The 21894-nt window shown below is 46.1% G+C and overlaps 1 protein-coding gene across 1 annotated transcript in view; it reads right to left on the bottom strand.

Moving 5' to 3' along the window:
* Positions 1-20969, bottom strand: part of MAP3K2 (mitogen-activated protein kinase kinase kinase 2) — a 29921-nt gene extending 8952 nt beyond the window's left edge. The window contains exons 1-16 of the mRNA XM_075181108.1: positions 20666-20969; positions 12780-12850; positions 9046-9164; positions 8191-8231; positions 6800-6899; positions 5066-5179; positions 4578-4668; positions 4353-4483; positions 4146-4225; positions 3982-4049; positions 3425-3517; positions 2191-2397; positions 1956-2104; positions 776-907; positions 550-679; positions 293-470 (exon numbers count right to left, since the gene is read on the bottom strand). Of these exons, the coding sequence (XP_075037209.1) occupies positions 293-470; positions 550-679; positions 776-907; positions 1956-2104; positions 2191-2397; positions 3425-3517; positions 3982-4049; positions 4146-4225; positions 4353-4483; positions 4578-4668; positions 5066-5179; positions 6800-6899; positions 8191-8231; positions 9046-9164; positions 12780-12783 (1637 nt within the window). The 5' untranslated portion in view covers positions 12784-12850; positions 20666-20969. The remainder of the gene's footprint in view (positions 1-292; positions 471-549; positions 680-775; positions 908-1955; positions 2105-2190; positions 2398-3424; positions 3518-3981; positions 4050-4145; positions 4226-4352; positions 4484-4577; positions 4669-5065; positions 5180-6799; positions 6900-8190; positions 8232-9045; positions 9165-12779; positions 12851-20665) is intronic.
* Between the last annotated feature and the right edge of the window lie 925 nt (positions 20970-21894).

The raw sequence follows: 21894 nt of genomic DNA, 5'->3' as shown, positions 1-21894 counted from the left end.
TCCTCACACCATGACATTGCCCCTGTCACATGTAGTTCTGTCCTTATTATAATCACAAGTAAACAGGTCACTGCCTCCCACAGTGCCTTCTGTAGATTCAACGCTGTACTGTAAAGAACTCTTTTCAGAGCAGAGAAGCTCCTTTCTTCCAACCAAAATGGGTGACCTTGTGATCGGACACTGAGCATTACATAAAAGTTTCTCCATAGATGTGACCAGTTATTTTCTCAGCACCCTTAGCTCTGCGTTACTCTTCTGGAAAGTACAGTATTTATGTTCATTTACCACTCACCAGATATCGGCTTTACGGCCATACCCTTCTCCGCTGATGACCTCCGGACTCATCCAGTAGGGGGTGCCGGTGACTGACTTCATACCTGTACCAGAGAGGCAGATGGTCTGGAGGCGCTTGCTGGCTCCGAAGTCTCCCAACTTCACGTTGCCGGAGGAGTCTCGCAGAATATTAGCGCCTGAGAAGAAAGTCACATTGTGAAACAGCCCAAACGAACAAACTTCATCCATCCAATCACCTCAGGGGGCGGACCCCACCTTTAATATCTCGATGTACAATCATGTTACTGTGCAAATAGTGGACCCCCTCCAGGATCTGGCGGGTGTATTTGCGGGTGACAAATTCTGTAAGTGCTCCGTAGGCCTTCAGTTGGTCCTTTATTGATCCCTATGGGTGAGAAACAGATACACATTGTTCTGGATGTAGAGGGGGAGTCTACGCAGGTCCTCTGGTAACGCACTTCTATCCGTATGTCACACTTACCCCGGGCATGTACTCCATAAATATGGAGAGAGTCTTTTCCTGGGAGTCTCTCAAGCAGCCGTAATACTGAACAATGCGCTCGTGCAAAAGGTTTTTCAGCAACTGAATTTCACACTCCAGTGCATTCACCTCCTAGAAGACACACACAGCCCTACACGTTAGAGGCCAGCGCAGGACACGGAACTTTACTATATAAGCGTTTAGAATGAACCATCTTTACGGGGGGGTGATAAAATGCCCTGTTACCTTACTGGGTTGTAGAAACCCTACTGCAGCATTTACTAAACACATCAAGTTTCCTTCTGTGTTCCTTAGCAAAGTCTTTATATGATGAGAGGTTTAGTTTGCTACTCTCTGCATACATCTGTACCCGCTACAAAGAGCACAGAGGTGCCCTAAACACAATTTTGTCTGCTGATAGAATTGTATTGCGGAAAAGTAACACAATAGAAGCTAGAAAGCAAAAAGCGATATATTTCACAACAGCTGTATAAGCCAATAAATTAAGGTTACCCGACAGCTCATTCAGAGCTATTTTTTAGCTCTTACCAAACTTCAATAAAAATGCATGAAAAGCGCATTAAGAATAGGTCACGTAATAGACAACGCTGCAGCTCCCACCGCGTTCAATTATTTTTTTTTAAACTCCACGTTTGCCATTTTAAAACGCAGCACGACCTGGGGGGTAAAACTTGACTCAGCAGCCTGTTGGGAACATTTTAAAGGAATAAAAATGCGGGTAGCCCAATGACCCAGCCCAAGGTAGCTCACTATGGGACTGATCCAGGGGGCAGATGATCCTTGTCCCCCAGCCCCTGAGCACGACCTACCAGACAATCACAAGCAGTGCAGGAGATTGTATTGGCAAAAACTCAACACATAAAATGCATGAAATACAAGTTACATACGGGCCAGTAAACCAACAATATAGCATGCATTTATTTGCAAGTGTTTTGTCCATTTTTCCAGCACAGACGTGTGAACAAGCCCTGGAGGTGGAGACGGCACAGATATCAGAAATCATTTTAGCTGAGGAAGGTAAGGTGTGTCAGTGCATAGAGCATGCTGGGATATGTAGTTCTGTAGCTGGAGGCACGGTATAGAAGCCATCAGTTATTCATCGCTGCAGTAAGCTGATGGTGTAAGTAACGAGACACAACATGCAGGGTGTCAGTCTTACCTTACTGGTCTCAGGACTGTCTGGGTCAAACTGCACTTGCTTCACCGCCAGCTCTCTCCCAGTATCTGCATCATAGCACAGGTACACCCTGCCGAACGCCCCCTGTCCTAGCAGTTTTCCCAGCCTCCAGTTAGATGGGGCGCGTGGAGCTGAAAACAAACATAACGTTCCGGTGAATAATCCGCTGCAGATACTATTTGTTTCTAAACAGACATAGTAAGAGTGCCGCACTGACATCGGCTGGGTGGGCTTATGTCCATCACCGTCAGGGTAGCGTTGTCTATGTCGCTCCCCCTCCTCCTCAGCCGGCTGTCCTCATACTCTGGGGTGAAGACGCTGCTCCCGCTGCTGGTGCTCAGAGAGTGATCCGTCGGGCTGAAGCTAACTGGAGATCGGAAGCTGTTCCCTTGGGTTCTTCTGGCCCTGGGAAAGGTTTTGCGGCCTACAAACATGAAAACATTGACAGTGTTTTCTGGTTTACCATGCGGTACGGCTGTAGGAGTTTGCAGCTAGGAAAGGTGGCAAGAAATTGTGTATTTAGCAAAAGGTTCTCCTGAGGAAATCTGGGTCATGGGATCGCTGTAGGAGGAGTTATTGGCAGAAAGGACAACAGATTTAATGACTAATGCAGATGGCTAGGAGGAAATAAAGCAAATGATGGACCACACAAAGCAGCTGAGAGGGAGAAAGGGGGTGTCCTGTAATAACTTCAGGACGAGGCGAAGGACCCAAGGAAAAAACTCAGATTGAAGAGATCCCCTCATACACACACACAGGCCCCTGATCATGGCCGCCCCTTCTGGGAACTTGATTAGGACTTTGGATCCAACATAGGATGGAACCTTTCCTTTTGGGTAACATAAAAAGGTTTGAATAAAAATCTAACCCCTGTGTTCAAAAACAAGACATTGCATCCAAAAGCCCATGAACCGTAGAGAAGACGACCATTTCGCTCTAGGTTACTGGGAACCCAAGACAAAGAACTTGCTGGAAGCATGTTCCAGAAATTATATCGGTCCAAAATGATGAGTTTGGGGCAGCTCCAGAGGTGCTGAAGAAAAATACTATTTGTGAACAATTTTTCCTACAGGGATTAGAGAAGGGGAAAAGTGTGGACCCCGTAAAGGTACCCATACACGTTGTGATATTAATGGTCAATTAGGCCATTTAAGACCTAATTAGCTGCAAATCTCAGGTTGCATGAGCCCAAAAAAAAAGATTAACATTGGGCTGGGATGTAGCCAATGACATTGAGAACCGATGGTAAAATCTGATCAGACAATCACAGGATCTAACCGTGCATGTGGTCATAGTTCCACCACATGCTTTGTTGGATTCAGCCGCTCAAGCGCTGGACACACGGATCTTTCATACATGGCCATATATGTGTATATACATATAATGTGTACATACAAGTGTCCATTGATCTAAACAAAGTAATACTCCAATATAATAAAATGGTCTCTTACCATCGCAATAATCCTGATGAAGGTAGGAAACGTGGTATCTTCGAGGGTAAGTTCCACCCTTTCCGAATTTCTCAAACACTGGAATGTCGTAATCTAGGAGTGCAGAGAAGAACACAGTTACCCCCAGAGGTAAAATCCCCAACCCCATAGGTCATATCTTCAGTGCACTAATGTCTGCCAATCCCGAGCCTCCCTCATTTCTGCAATAAGCAACTGAATCTCTACCTAAAGAAAACCGATTGTTTCAGGGAGAATTCCAGCTCAATTTACTTAAAGCTCAAACCCTGCTTCCTTCAACTCGTAGAACCGAGATAAACCCTGTAGGGGCCCAATGTTCAGGTGATATTAACCCTCCAACATCGCCGTCATCAGCTGGATGGAGGGCAGCATTGTGCTGAAACCCCCCCCCCCCCCCCCCAAAAAAAAAACCTGTTTCATTAGTTTTGTCTAATAAGGATGCAAAACTTCTACTTAAGATAAATTGCATCTAAATCTCCCATAACCGTTAAGGACAGCACCAGTGTAGTCTGTGGAAGGCGACACTCATCAGGCCTCACCTGAGAACTCCTGGTAATTGTCGGGGTAGCTTTGAGCTCTGGGCATCCGGGACTTGTGATAGCTTTCTCTAAGGGGGACACAAGACCGAAAAACACACACTTCAATGTTGTCCAGAACTTGTGGAAATCCAAGACCCCCTAAAAATGGAATATTCCCAACTTACCCGTCTAAAGGGCTATCCAGAGACGGGCAACTGCCGGAGCCAGAGTTTTCAGGGCTACTGAGCGACAAAGGGTCTAGCATCTGCGGAGCAAAGAAACATACAAAGTTAGACTAACATACATAACATCCATACATATAGCTACACACAAACTTACTGTGACTTCTTGGGTGTATTACGGAAATATAACAAGCTTATTAAGAGATTCACCTGGTCCATGCTCTCAGGAATAAACTCCCCTTCACTATTTATGCTGGTGAAGGATCCGTTTCGGACACCTTGGTGCAGTTCATCCGGAATGTAACCTGGAGGAGGGGAACTCCTATCTCTGGTCGGATTACCTGGATAAGGGACATATAGAACACAGTGAATACGGAATACGGATGTGCAACATTCGTATCACAGGAGATACAGTGCAAACAGGTTACAACCTACCAAGAAGAGTCGTCCTGTCCGTTCTCTCAGTCCCTCTAAACACTGTGTTATCCAGATCTTCCAGAGACGGCATGTCACACAGGCTGGGGACCTAAATCCAGGAGAAAATACATAATGATTATACTCTCTTATCTCAGCTCATACTACGCAAAGCACAGATCATCCAGGACTTATTAGAGCTATGTTTTCTTGAGAAACAATATATCGCATGTAGTTTACTTCTTACTTTCCTCCATAATCATCATAACTTGCGATCGTCCCAAAAACCCCACATGGAGTCACAAACTTTTGTTGAAGAGATTACCTGTGAGTGTTACTGAATGTTTTATTGGACTGGAATAATGCGATAGCAAAGATCTTATGGCCGCACACTCCAGATAATTAAAGTAAACAACAAAGAACGTGAACCAATTACATTTAATATGAGAAATGCTTCAACAAAACGCGATGAGGGATATACGGGTGACTCAGGGAACGCGGAGTCTAACCTGATGGTGAGCATGTAGAACCAGCAGTATTTTCAGACTCTTCATGTGAGAACTTCGGTCCAGTAATTCCACAGACTTGTTCAAGTCATCCTGCGTTTTCAACGGTATTACCAGCTGGAAAAAGCAAGAACAATCTGTAGTTAAATGAATCAGGCCTCCCAGGACCTGTACACGTGGGAGAGACTGACAGGGGGTTTTACCACCATTAGTGTCACACCGGGATAGTAAACAAGGGAACGCTACGTTCTGCAGAACTATTAATATATCCGCCATTACCAGCAACGCACTTTACTTCCAGGATGGAGCAGGTTTTATTCGTGATCTGAACAAGCAATGTGTTGTTATCCGAAGCTCCAATTAAGCACAGTAATCAAAGTGGTCAGATGAGAATAATAAAGGGTAATTGTTAATTATATGGGCGTCACTTGAAACACAGACTCCGCCCACCTGTCATTTCAGGGAGGAGTCTGTTGAATGAGTGAGGGGCTGAATAAACCCCTACAAGATAGACCTAGTGACAGGTGGGTGGCAACCATGTTTTAAGTGGCGCCCATATAATTAACAAGTACCAAATAAAGTTTGTGCCAGTGAATATATATATATCTGCCTTTACATATTAAAGAAAATTATATTTAGGGTTTAGTGCTCTTATAAAAAGGAGAATAAACGTTGGGAACGCTGAATCCCTGTATTTTGTGGGACTTGTTGGTTAATATGTATCCAGTGCTTATAAACGCGTGACTGTAAGACTGGCGAGAGGTCTGCGATCCTGGCACAGCTCCACAGGAAATGGTTTGGGGTGCAGCCAGTTTCTGTACGTTTCCTGTTTCTCTCTTGTTGATTACATTTTTGATTAATAATCACTCACTCGCTAGTTATAAGATTCTACCAATAATATGACTGTCAGTCTCTGCTGTGATCCCTACACTCAACTTTTACTAAACAATTCAGAGCTGAATTTCTATTTTAACAATTAACATTTTTAGAGGTGAAATATAGGTGTCAGATACTTTAAATCCATCACGGCAGAAACAGCTGGCACCACCTCCTGTGCCATTGTTTTATCTACGAGAATTATTTTATACGGGCAGCAACGTGGCCAAGTGGTTAGCATCGCTGTGTGGGTGTGTGTGTGGGTGGTAGGGAATTTAGAATGTAAGCTCCAGTGAGACAGGGACTGATGTGAATGAATAAACAACCTCTGCATTCCAAAATAATTCTAACAGAAGAGACATCACTGATAAAACAAGATGGTTTTTTGGATGAAGTGCGATTTGCATCCAGGGAAAGTTACGGATTTCATCCCTGAACAATTCCAAAATGAGTCCTGTAGTAATTGGATGAAGCTCGTTTATAGGATTCATGAAAAAGGCTAAAACAGGTGTAAAACACAGCTAAACACATACAGATACAATTAAATGGAAAATATAAATTCTTGCCCATGTTTGATTGGGAAACAATTTATATGCTACAGATTTAGGGATCCTGCACAGGTGACTTGTACGGATATCAAGAAGGCGATGATGAAAGACAGTTATTCTCTATTCACACCACTATGTCTTGTACTAGGTTTATATAGGATAATGAGAGGAGACACGCAAATGGTGCACACCAAAAAATAAACTTACTTTGAAAATTGTATGGATAAAAAAATAAAAATAAAAAAGAAACTAATTGCAACTTGGATCCTTTCAGAGTACAATGTAAAACTGTGCAAACAAGACTGTCATTTACCTCATTATTGCTGTAGTGCAGGTCCATGCACTGACCAAAGGCAGTTTTAGCTTTAGCGAAGAGATCTTCCAACAGGACAGGTCGGGGGAACTGCAGGATTCTGTAAGACCGTAAAGTCATCGCTTTAGGCCGGGGGGGATTTCTAACATCATTCGGCTTTTTTTATTTCACATGAATAGGTCAGTAAAATAATGAACACGACTGACAGAATGAATGACAATGCTGCTGCTAATAGGGTTATTGCCCAAATATCAAAGTACTGCACACAGTGTTTCATACAATGACATCTTATTACTATGGCTGATTCTACACTGGTTGTTACATTTATAGGATAAGTGTGTTACAATGGGGCGGCCCTAACCAGAGCTCGCGCCGGAGATCAGACGGTCGCTATAGTACATAACGCAACGCGTCTCTGAAACGCTGCAGGAATGGCGCCATCTCCTTCCGCAGAGTTCTATATTACATGACACAACCCATACACGTGTCTACTGGAACATCCCGAAGACAAACAACATGATCCCTTTTTCTATGCTCCTATTTTCACTATTTTTATAATATCCATAAAGCGATAAAGGACATTTCTAAGTAAACAGGGACAAGTGAAGTGACCTTTGGTCTCTGTCATGAGACGTAATCACAGCACATTCCAAGCGCTTGTTTTTCCTGCCTCGGAATGTGAGAGACTTGGTACAATAGAGATAACGGACCCAGGGAAACAGGGAAAACATATCGCCCTTGTCACCAGTAACCCGACATGAATTAAGTGGTAGCAACCCAAATACTTTTCTACTTTTAAATGTAAAACTACCCCCTGGATACAAATATCTGCAGCTGGAGATGAAACCTCAGTTGTTTCAAGGGGTGGTGTGTATGTATATACCCAATCTTTCATTAAGGATATCTTCCATGCTCAATTCAAGGGGAGGCCTCACTAATGCTTTATAACAAGGTAAAATGATGTGTTCCTTTCCAAAGTCTATGCCCCATTTAATACATGGCTGTTGGTGCAGCAGACTGGCACTGTGTGGTATCTCTAAGTTTATGATCCAATTATACCTAGTACCTCCCCTATCAGAGATCCACCCAACGGTACTACCAGCTGGAAAAAGCAAGAACAATCTGTAGTTAAATGAATCAGGCCCATTTACCCACTCACTTCTTCATACAATGCAAGTAGATTTGTTTGGCAAGATTGTTTTTTCATAAATTCATGCAGCCTGTTGCTGATACTTTGTAGAAGGGATTATTGACTCTAATATATCATTTCCTTAGAACAGTTGATCCTAACGCTCAGATACATTATCTCAGCTGTGTCCACACTGACATCTCAGCAGTATTTCAAATGACAAAAAGTAGCCAGCTGGGAACAAGCGCCCCTCTCATCTTACCTTTTCTCTCCACGATGTTCAAACTTAACGCGTACATCGTTCTGCAATGACACATGTAAATATTAAACAGCAATGCAGCAGCTATTACAACCAATAAGTGAAAACTGCTTTACAGCTAAGGGACTGAGAAAGAAAAATGTTACAATAAATTGAACCCAATAAATGTTTATAGAACACGTCACCGGTGGGGCAAGTAGTAACGCGGGATCTTTGCTGTGTCACAGACGCCACTAGCAAGAAGCAGGAGAAAACTGTAAGCTCTTGTGAGTAATAGTCTATCTGTATGTGTCATGTATTCTGTTGTAGTACAGTGCTACAGAATATGTTGGCATTTTATGAACGATAACCTCTCCCGACATCATTGCTTTGTAATGTAACATCTGATACAATCCAGCAATGTAGCACTGTCATATGGAGAGTTCCTCATTAACATTTTCACCTTTAACCCCTTTCTCTCCCCCTCAGAAAAGTGGTTGATTCCAGAATTGAGACCACCGGACCCTACAAGTTGGGGAACTTGGTGTATGTGGATGGGGGGCAAAGCGGGGTCTGGGATAAGTTTAGGAGATTGTTCTCATTTAATCATGCAACTATTTTGTTTGGGCACTTCCTACTACATTTGGCTCTTCTGCAAAACTAACCTCTCACGAGGGCCCTCTCGCCCACTACGAGGACCCTCTCGCCCACCGTATCATTGTTTCACTGTACTGTTACTTATGATATGAGTGATATGTTCTCCCTCATTGTACAGCTCTGCAGAATATGTTAGTGCTATATCGATATAGGATAACAATAGATTGATAAACACATGATAGGTTATCTCCATGCAGGGGAGCGTTATAAATGGACATTTACCTGCTTATTGGGAGAGGTGGATTTGGTGCTGCCAGATTCATGCAGAGACAGGGCAGGTCTGCTGGCCTTGTGCAAGACAGCCAGATCCTGCATGATAGAGTCCAGAGCCTGCTGCTCATCTGTGGAAGGAGGGGGGAGAATAAACAAACCATCTCTCATGTCTATGTAACAGATAAGTACACCTGGCGCTGCCTCCCGCTGGCAGTGAATGTGCTGAATAATGAGCGGGTTTGCAGTAATGAGGAGAGTGTGGCATATATCAAGGGACTTCCCCACTCACGCTGAACCAGGCAGAGTTGGTGGACAACTGGGTGCCGGCGGGAACGAGCGGAGCAGCTACTGGGGCCAGCGGGAACGAGCGGAGCAGCTACTGGGGCCGGCGGGAACGAGTGACTCCCATTTAGATACATCTAACCTTCTGTCAGTAAAAGTGAATTGTGTGTGGAACTCATGGAATAAAATCCAATGGAAACTATAAAATCAGATTGGATAGAATATAGTTTAGCTAAAAAAATGTTTTATCTTAATGCAATGAAATTCTTGTGTGTACAATTTTTACTGAATTACCCATGTGCTGCCAGGGTAAACATAAGTGTGTGTGTGAGAGGGGAAATCTTGAATTGTTAAATGTGTACAATTAATTTATGAATGCATATCTGGAAAATGCAGTGTACGGTAAAATTTCAAGAGGATAGGTACATTGTAACCGCTGTGTGGCTTGTTTTTTTCCCCCCAGAATTTGGAGAACTTCGTAGCTGTCTCTATGACCTCATCTCTCTTTCACTGGGAATCCCTGTCTAACCCATGTACACAATGCTCAGCACCAGATATGACATGTGTTTGTATACCAAAATCCGCCCTGAGGCTTCTTCACTCGCACAAACAAAGGCGCCGTTTCAGACTGCGGCCGCGTTTGCTGCAGGCGGAACCCAGTCTGTCATCACAGATTACACGTTTTAACCATAGAATGACACCAAAATGGGGACACAACTCTATCTAACCAGCAGCCCATCATAGCTCAGATTACTGACTGTCAGAGGAAAAGCCCAACATTTGGATGTAATTGCTCAAAGAAATCGAGACACAAATTTTAGGTTTCAAAAAAGGAAGTAGAGAGTTTCACATATAGTGCAAACATTATTATGTAGCACAAACAGCAAAGTGATGTCATCCAGAGTGAAACAGTCTGAGCGGGTTATGGTTATAGTAGAACTAGGCCACACAGGATAACACTATCATCTGTCCTCAATAGGACTCAATTCTTATTCTGTACCGGGAAATTCTGCTAAAGGTTTGAGTGCAGAGGAAAGTGCGCCTGTACAGATAACACAGTACAGTAACTAGTTGTGTGGATAGAGGAGGCCTTGTGACTGTCAGAAGGTGAAATAGCACTGACACCGATGTCAGACGGGAACTGAACCTGGGCCGTTCCTCTTTTGGAAACAAAAAAATGTATTTAGGTTCATTACACCAAAGGTCCTTGCCACTCGCCAGCGTATGTTCACCCTGAGCTGCGTTCATCACAGCTAAAAATCGCTCAAACCAGGGATCATTAAAGCGGGAACTGCAGAGAGCTAAACTCTATAACCAGCTGATGTGGCCTCACTTTCTGTCTTAGATACAAGCTGTCTACATTCTTAGAACAATAAATGAAATATCCAAGTTGCCCCATTTCAGAAGAAGGAATAGTCTCCACCCCTGAATCTCCAGCTTGGTTCTATAAAACATTCTCTATCTCCTGTTCACCTATCTGGTTTTTGGGAGGCTCCTATGTCACCCCCAGAGGATGAAGGCACATATGTCAATTACTCCCAGGATGGAGCTATCGTCCCATCTACGTGTTTAACGAATATATAAACAGTCTTCGGTAATATCACGGCCACCAGGCTGAACTATTCCATACAAGGCCTTACCCACCAGTCAATGTCTATCCCTGCCCAATAGACCACTGCGAGAGCTGGAGACATTGGTGAGAATGCCCGCAGACCAGAAACAGACCGCTCCTTCCCATAAGTCTATAGATGTCAGTGGCCCCATCTTTTCAGCATATTGGATACATCTTTTCTTACAGGTAGTCAGTCTATAGCTAAGTTACTCTTCCTTATCTCCTCACATGTCAAATGAGGACCTCTTGTATTGACATTGGAGCCTCCAGCTCAAAAGATTAGGAGGGTGGTGGATGCTTCTGGCTACTTACTGACAACATGGAAAAGAATATCCTTGAAGAAAAATCAGTCCAGCAGCAGCCTTTCAAATCAGGAATAATTAAATATACCACATAAAATATCCAAACAATATCTGTACCACCAGAAGGGAACATTTTGGACCAAGTCCTCCCTGATTACACAACGGTGAAGGCTACAAGTAGTTAATTCTGGAAGACGCTCTTAAATGTCAAAACAGAAACCGCAAGTAGATGAAGCGGCTCATTTCTCAATAATAATAATAGAATTTGAGGACATTTATAGACTGACCCCATCGGCCATATTACACAGTTTCACCTAGATCCCTCTCGCGATTAGTTACATGTATCATGTTCTTTACCCAAACCGCACCCCTCACCCAACTTATCTGAAGCACTGCAGGATTGTTTTCTACGACATGTGATATTCATATTAAAATGAATAAACCATAAGCTTCAGCTATTCATAAATCTCCACTCACACAAGTGGCAAATCTAATTATATTCCTTCTTTAGGCATTAAATGGACTCTAAATTATCATTCCTTGTATCTGGATAACTTCCTACCGTTATTATAATACTCTCCCAGCACTGAGGACCGCTCTAGATCAGAGCTTCTCAACTCCCTCACCCCCATCAGTCTGCTTTCCAAACCCTCTTCTCCCTCGTTCTGCCCCATTTCCAATCCTTGGTTTTTGTTTTGTCCAGTTGCCCCCTTGTTCTTTTATTCTGCTATATAACATATTAGAGTTATCGACAACCCTATTCAACTAAATAATGCAACATATACAATACTAAGTGCACCAAAAGTAGATTTCCTCTTTCAATGTTTGAGAAAAACTTGAACCACCACTGTTTAAATGTGTGGGTGACATCACTGCTGTTTCTATATTGTTGAGACCGTTTCCAAAGGCAAACAGGGACTACAATGACTGCACTAGGACAACAGCCCTCCAAATGAGACAAAACATGAATACTTCAGGATGGTAATGACAAATTGTGGAAAAAAAAAAGCATTTTACTACAGAGGTGTCTACACATTCAAATAAATTAGCGCAGACTAGAAACTGCGGATGAACAGCATTAGGCGATTTAAATAAACAAAATTCTCAAATATGTTTTTGTTAGAGGACTTAGAATTTAAGGAAAAAATAACTGTATGGATTTAGTTGTTCTGCAATAGTAAAATACTATGTGATATTTTGGATACAAGCCACACTGCTGTGAACAACTGCATTCACTTCCCTGTGTGACAAGTAACTTCTCATTCTGTGTGTACTCACAACCACAGAGGGCTAATTCTTTGCATAATTGTAATTCTCAGTATTATGTATATAGGGACAGCTGAAATGAGCAGCTATTATCGGCGTTTCAATCTACATTGAGGCTACCAATGCTCGGCTTTGGCCAGTAACAGGTCAATGTTACCGGAGTTACAGTTGAATACACATTGTATAGGAGGAGAGCCTTGTACTCTAGTAAACATTGCTGCAGACATCCAAGACAATATGCAATTAGAGTATTCTTTGACACATGCATGGCTGCAACTTACCCATGATGAGAGCCAGGTATTAGCACTATATTCAGGTGAACGATGAATTTCCCATGTGCAGTCCAGTCTCTCTTCGGAAAGAGATAAGAAAAAACACTTATATTTATTATAAAATTAATAAAGGACAAAATTATTCAAATCACAAGCTGAATAACTATTCAAGACTAATGCACATCCCTGCACATGAAAACACCACAGCTCCAAACATTAACATTATAAAACAACAAGTCCACTGCTAATTCTGCAACTAACTAATGCAGTACTTGCATTTGTTTCCATACATTGATGGGCAATATTCCCTTAGGACCACAAGGAGGGGGGTTAGACACAAACAAGGCCAGTGAGTGCAAGAAGCACAAGTATGAATCCTTGCAAACCAGTTCGACCTGAAATTCGAGAAAAGCAAAAAAAATAAATTATCCAAAATGATCTGCTTGACTTTCCCATGGCTGCATGAGAACAGCTCTCCGCAGACGGATCAGGTTTCTTGGTTTAATATGATTGTGTATGGTTCCTGCGGTATAAAAATAAGATGCACCAGAACATTACGTGCAGAACACGCCGCAGACTAAACACGGAATACAAGTACAATTAAAGCAAAGTTACTTCTCTGGGGACCATCTTTCCAGAAATGTTACAGTGGGTGTAAAATGCTGAAAACATGACTGTCTTCCAGAACTGTTGGAAAGGGAGCATGTAAACTAATGTTATGTTCATTTCAATTCCATGCAGGGGTCTGAGAGCCACAAGGTGAGATTGTGGTCATGCAAAGAAGCTGTAATAAAACTTGTGTAAAAATGTAAAATATGTTAAATTTACCTATTTAAACTGTTAAAAAGTCCCCGCAGAGGTAGAACAGCATTTACCGCTGCTTACTGGTAGCGCTCCCATACAGCAATTAATCTTATTGGTGAATCTAAGCTCCGCTTTAGTACAGTGACATTCTGCCAGCGAATCAAAATGCAGCTCATTAGTGTTGACTCACTGACGAATGGCCAGGCTGCATTGTTGGTTTATAGAGATTTTTAATCCCTTTATAAAATCAAACAATACAAAGTGCTTTGGAACGATGACACGTGATCGTGGGTATCGTACACACTAATGTGATATTGTTTATTGTGCGCTTGGCACGATAATCAGGTGCAAAATTTGTAGTGTGCACCCAGCCTTAAACCCACTGGTAATGGACATCATCATCAGCTATTTATATAGCGCCACTAATTCCGCAGCGCTGTACAGAGAACTCACATCAGTCCCTGCCCCATAGGAGCTTACAATCTATATTCCCTAACATACATACACACACACACACAGACAGACAGACAGAGATACTAGGGTCAATTTGATAGCAGCCAATTAACCTACTAGTATGTTTTTGGAGTGTGGGAGGAAACCGGAGAACCCGGAGGAGCCCACGCAAACACGGGGAGAACATACAAACTCCTCACAGATAAGGCCATGGTCGGGAATCGATCTCACGACCCCAGTGCTGTAAGGCAGAAGTGCTGACCACTGAGCCACCGTGCTGGACATGCAGCTAATGGCAGTTTTACACACGTTCGGGGGGGTCATCGGAGGACTCTTAAGCTTTCCCTATGCATTTGCACAAGTGAAAAGAGCAGGCAATGTTCGGAAAACTGCAACACTCTCAAATCCAAACAACATCGCAAGTGGGTATAGAGTGATTGTAAACATTTCAATTTCACACCAATCTTCATGCATTAAAGCTGTTAGTACAATACGACTCCGACTGGGAGCTTCACTTATATCAAGAAACCAAAGCTGTAGCTGATTTCAGAGAACACAAAATGTGTATTTAGAATTAAATACTCACCAATTACATACATCCCAACTGTGTACTTATTCATTCCAGAATTATATATAGGATTAATTGCCACTCACTGTACGATTAACAATGGCGTTTTTTTATGGTCTAAAAAGTTATAACGGTTTATGGAAAAAGTAAAACGTTGGCCAACAAAACACGTCACAGTCAGTTAACTAATTTTGTCAGAACTTTCGAGTATAATCTGTTTATATTTTGAAAAACCTTCTACAGAAACAAAATTAAGAAAACCATTTAAATGGAGTTAAATGGGGCTTTCACCTTTAGATGACTAAATTACTGGCGTGTGTGCGCCTTCCTAGAACTTTTACTAAACACATCTTTATTTTTCTGCCTTCTATCTGTGCTGTTCAGGCATAAATCTAGGTCACTAGTAAGAGTTGCCCCGTGATACCAATGATTTATTGTGGGAAGCACAGAAGGATATTGGCGAAAAAAATAAATAAATGCAACATACGTAGTCAAAGTTGCATGAAGACACATACAGACCACTAAACTAAAAGTCAAGCGGAGGTGGATAACTAAGGACAGGACCCCAATTGTAAAGACCTACGGAATCTGCTGGAGCTATATAAAGATGATGACAGGACGGTACACTGCTGTGGATGAGGGGCATTTTCAACAACACCGTGAGTAAAATACACACAGTTTGAGTCTTTTAAATAGCTATGTTAATGTAAATATAAACTGGTATGGGATCTTTTATCCAAAAACACGTTTTCCAGAAAGAAACAGGCTCAGGCACAGAAATAATTACGACGTATTTTAAGCTACAGTCACTGAGCGGCAAAATAGAATTTCAAATATTTTAGGCTGCTCAAATTGGGGGGGAGGAGGGACATTAACCAGAAAACCCTAATCTGAATATTCTAGGTAAGCGATCCCATCATCTGTGTATTTTATGCTGTAGAAGATGACGGCTTAAGCATTATTCTGCCAGAAACTTGACTAATGTCCCAAGTCTGGTTATTCATTTTCCTACAATTAAGCACAGACATGTATGATACGAGTGCTTTATAGATTCATTTAGGAGCCCTGTTCACCAACGACTGAAACGCAGTGGACATATTACTAGTGCAGGCCCCACAGAACAGGAATAGTGGTTCTCTGCCGCACACACACACACAACGGATATTTCATCACACAAATACAGCCTCAAACAAGTCAGGACAACGTCTCTGTAGATTTCACAACCGATAACCCCATCATCCCCAGGAGACATAAAAAGAATAAATGCTGCATAACAAGCACCCAACATCTAGTAATCTGTACCCACTGCAAACATAAGACACACAGCTGACAATCACTCGTCTTCAGAGAGACATCAATGAGAGCGCAGGTAGACAGGCACGAGGATACACAATGACAAGACAGCGTGTAGTGACAGGTATAGCGGCTTCGGTGACTGATATCCCAGGACACTAATCTATTTACAGCACTAACACGTTCTTTAAAACATGAAAATAACTCATTTTCTGCAGATAAATACAACAAATCGTCAGGAACAGAGATGTTAGACTAATAACGTTACATCAGCTTACAGTTATATATCCTGCACTCTGATACATATGTAAAGTAACTCACAAAGCTCATCTTCTATTGTAAATATGCTCATCCCATGATGTCCGAGAACGTGGACGGTTTCATAAATTATCTATGTTTTAAACACTTCCATATACCACTGACACAAACAATGTCACCTGTGTATCCCTCCTACTGCTCCTACTCCATGATCTGTAATATTACTAGGAAAATAAGGAGAGTGAGTCGTAAGATAAAATGAGGTTTAATAGTTTGATATATGTTCAGGTCACGCAGAAGACTGCGCTGGAGTTTGCAATTAAGGATTACTGCACCAGTGTGCTGAGGCACAGATACCTGGGTTAGTGGACGACACTACACGTACCTGGACTAGTATTAATCTCCCCCTTACGTTGTACAGAACGCAGTCTCCCCATGTAACGGAGAACGGGGGCTTTATTACAGAGCAAAATATCAACGACAGCAGCTTCCTGCCATGAAGTCTTCTCAATGCAAAGTCACCTGTAAAGCCAACAACTAACACAAGTATTCCTCACACCACATCATGACAATGATGGGGGACACATATAACACACGAAGAAAAGGAAACAGTTGACCAACAAGATATTGCAGATTTTCTAGTAAAGGAAAGTAAACCTCTGACTGGTTGCTACGGACAACAGCATCTTATGCAGATTTATAGGGCTGTTACCAGGACAAGTTGCCACATTAACAGCACCAGAAACACATACATCCAACCCTAAGCTGTCAGAAGGTGCAGTCTGTGTGCAGGGGGGCGGGGGGGGGGGGGGCTGCAAGAGCCCCCATAGGAACCACTGTAAGGTCAGGATCACATGGATGACGAAACCCAGCTTTGCTTGGCATGCATCAGACCTGACATACATGACATAATCTATGTCTTATCTGCAATATAACCTATAACAAGATAACACAATCCTCTCCTATACAATCTGATCTGACAGACAATGGTGATTTCTATATTCAGGTCTCAGAACTTATCCAGAAATATAACTATGGAGTTATCTCCCATCACATTATAGCCGGGACGGGTGCACCAGGGGCCGGGCTCATGTGTAAAAATTATTATTTAAAAGACCTTATACAGAACAGAATGTCCCAATGTCACTGCCTGGCACAGACATAGGGTATAATGGGGTCTTATGGAGGGTTGTGTCCCCCTGGGGTGATACATTACATGCAGCAGGGTCACTAGGATGGGGAGGGGGCAGAGCATTGAGAATAGCACAGGTGATGCCAGGTGACATCATACAGGGCACAGCAAGTGGGTGACAGGAGAGATGATGGGTGAACCTGGTGGGGACATCATGGGTGATGTCAGGTAAGTGAGGGGCCCTGTCATACTGTGAAGGGGGCAGTGTTATAGGCCACACTATAGGTGATGCCAGGTCACTGAGGGACCCAGTGACTGGGGTGATAGATGCCCGGATGAGGATATTGGGGGTGAGGGGGGCAGTGGTACAGGACACACTATATGTGATGCCAGGAGGAGAGGGACCCAGTGACTGGGGTGACAGATGCCCGGATGAGGATATGGGGTGAGGGGGGCAGTGGTACAGGACACACTATATGTGATGCCAGGAGGAGAGGGACCCAGTGACTGGGGTGACAGATGCCCGGATGAGGATATGGGGTGAGGGGGGCAGTGTACAGGACACACTATATGTGATGCCAGGAGGAGAGGGACCCAGTGATTGGGGTGACAGATGCCCGGATGAGGATATGGGGTGAGGGGGGCAGTGGTACAGGACACACTATATGTGATGCCAGGAGGAGAGGGACCCAGTGACTGGGGTGACAGATGCCCGGATGAGGATATGGGGTGAGGGGGGCAGTGTACAGGACACACTATATGTAATGCCAGGAGGAGAGGGACCCAGTGACTGGGGTGACAGATGCCCGGATGAGGATATGGGGTGAGGGGGGCAGTGGTACAGGACACACTATATGTGATGCCAGGAGGAGAGGGACCCAGTGACTGGGGTGACAGTTACCCGGATGAGGATATGGGGTGAGGGGGGCAGTGTACAGGACACACTATATGTGATGCCAGGAGGAGAGGGACCCAGTGACTGGGGTGACAGATGCCCGGATGAGGATATGGGGTGCGGGGGGCAGTAGTACAGGACACACTATATGTGATGCCAGGAGGAGAGGATGACCCAGTGACTGGGGTGACAGATGCCCGGATGAGGATATGGGGTGAGGGGGGCAGTGGTACAGGACACACTATATGTGATGCCAGGAGGAGAGGGACCCAGTGACTGGGGTGACAGATGCCCGGATGAGGATATGGGGTGAGGGGGGCAGTGTACAGGACACACTATATGTGATGCCAGGAGGAGAGGGACCCAGTGACTGGGGTGACAGATGCCCGGATGAGGATATGGGGTGAGGGGGGCAGTGTACAGGACACACTATATGTGATGCCAGGAGGAGAGGGACCCAGTGATTGGGGTGACAGATGCCCGGATGAGGATATGGGGTGAGGGGGGCAGTGGTACAGGACACACTATATGTGATGCCAGGAGGAGAGGGACCCAGTGACTGGGGTGACAGATGCCCGGATGAGGATATGGGGTGAGGGGGGCAGTGGTACAGGACACACTATATGTGATGCCAGGAGGAGAGGGACCCAGTGACTGGGGTGACAGTTACCCGGATGAGGATATGGGGTGAGGGGGGCAGTGTACAGGACACACTATATGTGATGCCAGGAGGAGAGGGACCCAGTGACTGGGGTGACAGATGCCCGGATGAGGATATGGGGTGAGGGGGGCAGTGGTACAGGACACACTATATGTGATGCCAGGAGGAGAGGGACCCAGTGACTGGGGTGACAGTTACCCGGATGAGGATATGGGGTGAGGGGGGCAGTGTACAGGACACACTATATGTGATGCCAGGAGGAGAGGGACCCAGTGACTGGGGTGACAGATGCCCGGATGAGGATATGGGGTGAGGGGGGCAGTGTACAGGACACACTATATGTGATGCCAGGAGGAGAGGGACCCAGTGATTGGGGTCACAGATGCCCGGATGAGGATATGGGGTGAGGGGGGCAGTGGTACAGGACACACTATATGTGATGCCAGGAGGAGAGGGACCCAGTGACTGGGGTGACAGATGCCCGGATGAGGATATGGGGTGAGGGGGGCAGTGTACAGGACACACTATATGTGATGCCAGGAGGAGAGGGACCCAGTGACTGGGGTGACAGATGCCCGGATGAGGATATGGGGTGAGGGGGGCAGTGTACAGGACACACTATATGTGATGCCAGGAGGAGAGGGACCCAGTGATTGGGGTGACAGATGCCCGGATGAGGATATGGGGTGAGGGGGGCAGTGGTACAGGACACACTATATGTGATGCCAGGAGGAGAGGGACCCAGTGACTGGGGTGACAGATGGCCGGATGAGGATATGGGGTGAGGGGGGCAGTGTACAGGACACACTATATGTGATGCCAGGAGGAGAGGGACCCAGTGATTGGGGTGACAGATGCCCGGATGAGGATATGGGGTGAGGGGGGCAGTGGTACAGGACACACTATATGTGATGCCAGGAGGAGAGGGACCCAGTGACTGGGGTGACAGATGCCCGGATGAGGATATGGGGTGAGGGGGGCAGTGTACAGGACACACTATATGTGATGCCAGGAGGAGAGGGACCCAGTGACTGGGGTGACAGATGCCCGGATGAGGATATGGGGTGAGGGGGGCAGTGTACAGGACACACTATATGTGATGCCAGGAGGAGAGGGACCCAGTGATTGGGGTGACAGATGCCCGGATGAGGATATGGGGTGAGGGGGGCAGTGTACAGGACACACTATATGTGATGCCAGGAGGAGAGGGACCCAGTGACTGGGGTGACAGATGCCCGGATGAGGATATGGGGTGAGGGGGGCAGTGTACAGGACACACTATATGTGATGCCAGGAGGAGAGGGACCCAGTGACTGGGGTGACAGATGCCCGGATGAGGATATGGGGTGAGGGGGGCAGTGTACAGGACACACTATATGTGATGCCAGGAGGAGAGGGACCCAGTGACTGGGGTGACAGATGCCCGGATGAGGATATGGGGTGAGGGGGGCAGTGTACAGGACACACTATAGGTGATGCCAGGAGGAGAGGGACCCAGTGACTGGGGTGACAGATGCCCGGATGAGGATATGGGGTGAGGGGGGCAGTGTACAGGACACACTATATGTGATGCCAGGAGGAGAGGGACCCAGTGACTGGGGTGACAGATGCCCGGATGAGGATATGGGGTGAGGGGGGCAGTGGTACAGGACACACTATATGTGATGCCAGGAGGAGAGGGACCCAGTGACTGGGGTGACAGATGCCCGGATGAGGATATGGGGTGAGGGGGGCAGTGGTACAGGACACACTATATGTGATGCCAGGAGGAGTGGGGGTGACAGATCCCCGGGTGAGGAGGATATGGGGGGGGGGTGAAGACGACACTCACCTGCAGACTGACAGGCCGGGGCTCTGCCTGTCACACTCCCCGCCCCCAGCCCGCACCTCCCGGGGGCCCGGGGGGCCACAGGCCTGGGGGCAGCCCTTCTCTCCGCCGCTCTCCAGGGGCCCAGTCACAAGATGGCGGCCATCCCGACAGCGGCGACTGGAAGCCGGGAGCGGGGGGGACACAGCGCTCGGGGACAGCACTGCAGGAGGGGGACGGCGGGTAATCCGGGTGTCCGGGCAGCAGCGGGTGAGCAGAGCTGACGGCCGGGTACACGGAGACAGTCCCGAGACCGCGTGTGACGTCACGGGGGCGGGTGACGCTGGGGGCGTGGTCAGCCTGTGATCTGTAAGGGGCGTAGTCAGACTACTATGAGGGGCGGAGTTATCTAGTGCTCGTCCAACTGGAGACACCGATACAAACACCGCCCGGACCCAGCTACTGACACTGACACCAACACTGCCCGGACCCTGATCCTGACACTGACACCAACACTGCCCTGATCCTGACCCCAGCCACTGACACCAACACCGCCCAGACCCAGCTACTGACACTGACACCGCCGGGACCCCGACCCCAGCCACTGACACCAACACCGCCCGGACCCTGATCCTGACACTGACACCAACACTGCCCTGATCCTGACCCCAGCCACTGACACCAACACCGCCCAGACCCAGCCACTGACACCAACACCAGCACCGCCCAGATCCTGACCCCAGCCACTGACACCAACACCGCCCGGACCCAGCTACTGACACTGACACCAACACTGCCCGGACCCTGATCCCAGCCACTGACACTGACACCAACACTGCCCGGACCCTGATCCTGACCCCAGCCAGTGACACCAACACTGCCCTGATCCTGACCCCAGCCACTGACACCAACACCAGCACCGCCCAGATCCTGACCCCAGCCACTGACACCAACACCGCCCGGACCCAGCTACTGACACTGACACCAACACTGCCCGGACCCTGATCCCAGCCACTGACACTGACACCAACACTGCCCGGACCCTGATCCTGACCCCAGCCAGTGACACCAACACTGCCCTGATCCTGACCCCAGCCACTGACACCAACACTGCCCAGACCCAGCCACTGACACCAACACCGCCCAGATCGAGCCACAGCCACTGACACCAACACTGCCCAGATCCTGACCCCAGCCACTGACACCAACACCGCCCAGATCCTGACCCCAGCCACAGACACTGACACCAACAC

This window comes from Mixophyes fleayi, chromosome 7 (genome assembly GCF_038048845.1).
Source record: "Mixophyes fleayi isolate aMixFle1 chromosome 7, aMixFle1.hap1, whole genome shotgun sequence".
In the NCBI taxonomy this organism is placed as follows: Eukaryota; Metazoa; Chordata; class Amphibia; order Anura; family Limnodynastidae; genus Mixophyes; species Mixophyes fleayi.
This window is presented reverse-complemented; position numbering and strand designations above follow the sequence as displayed.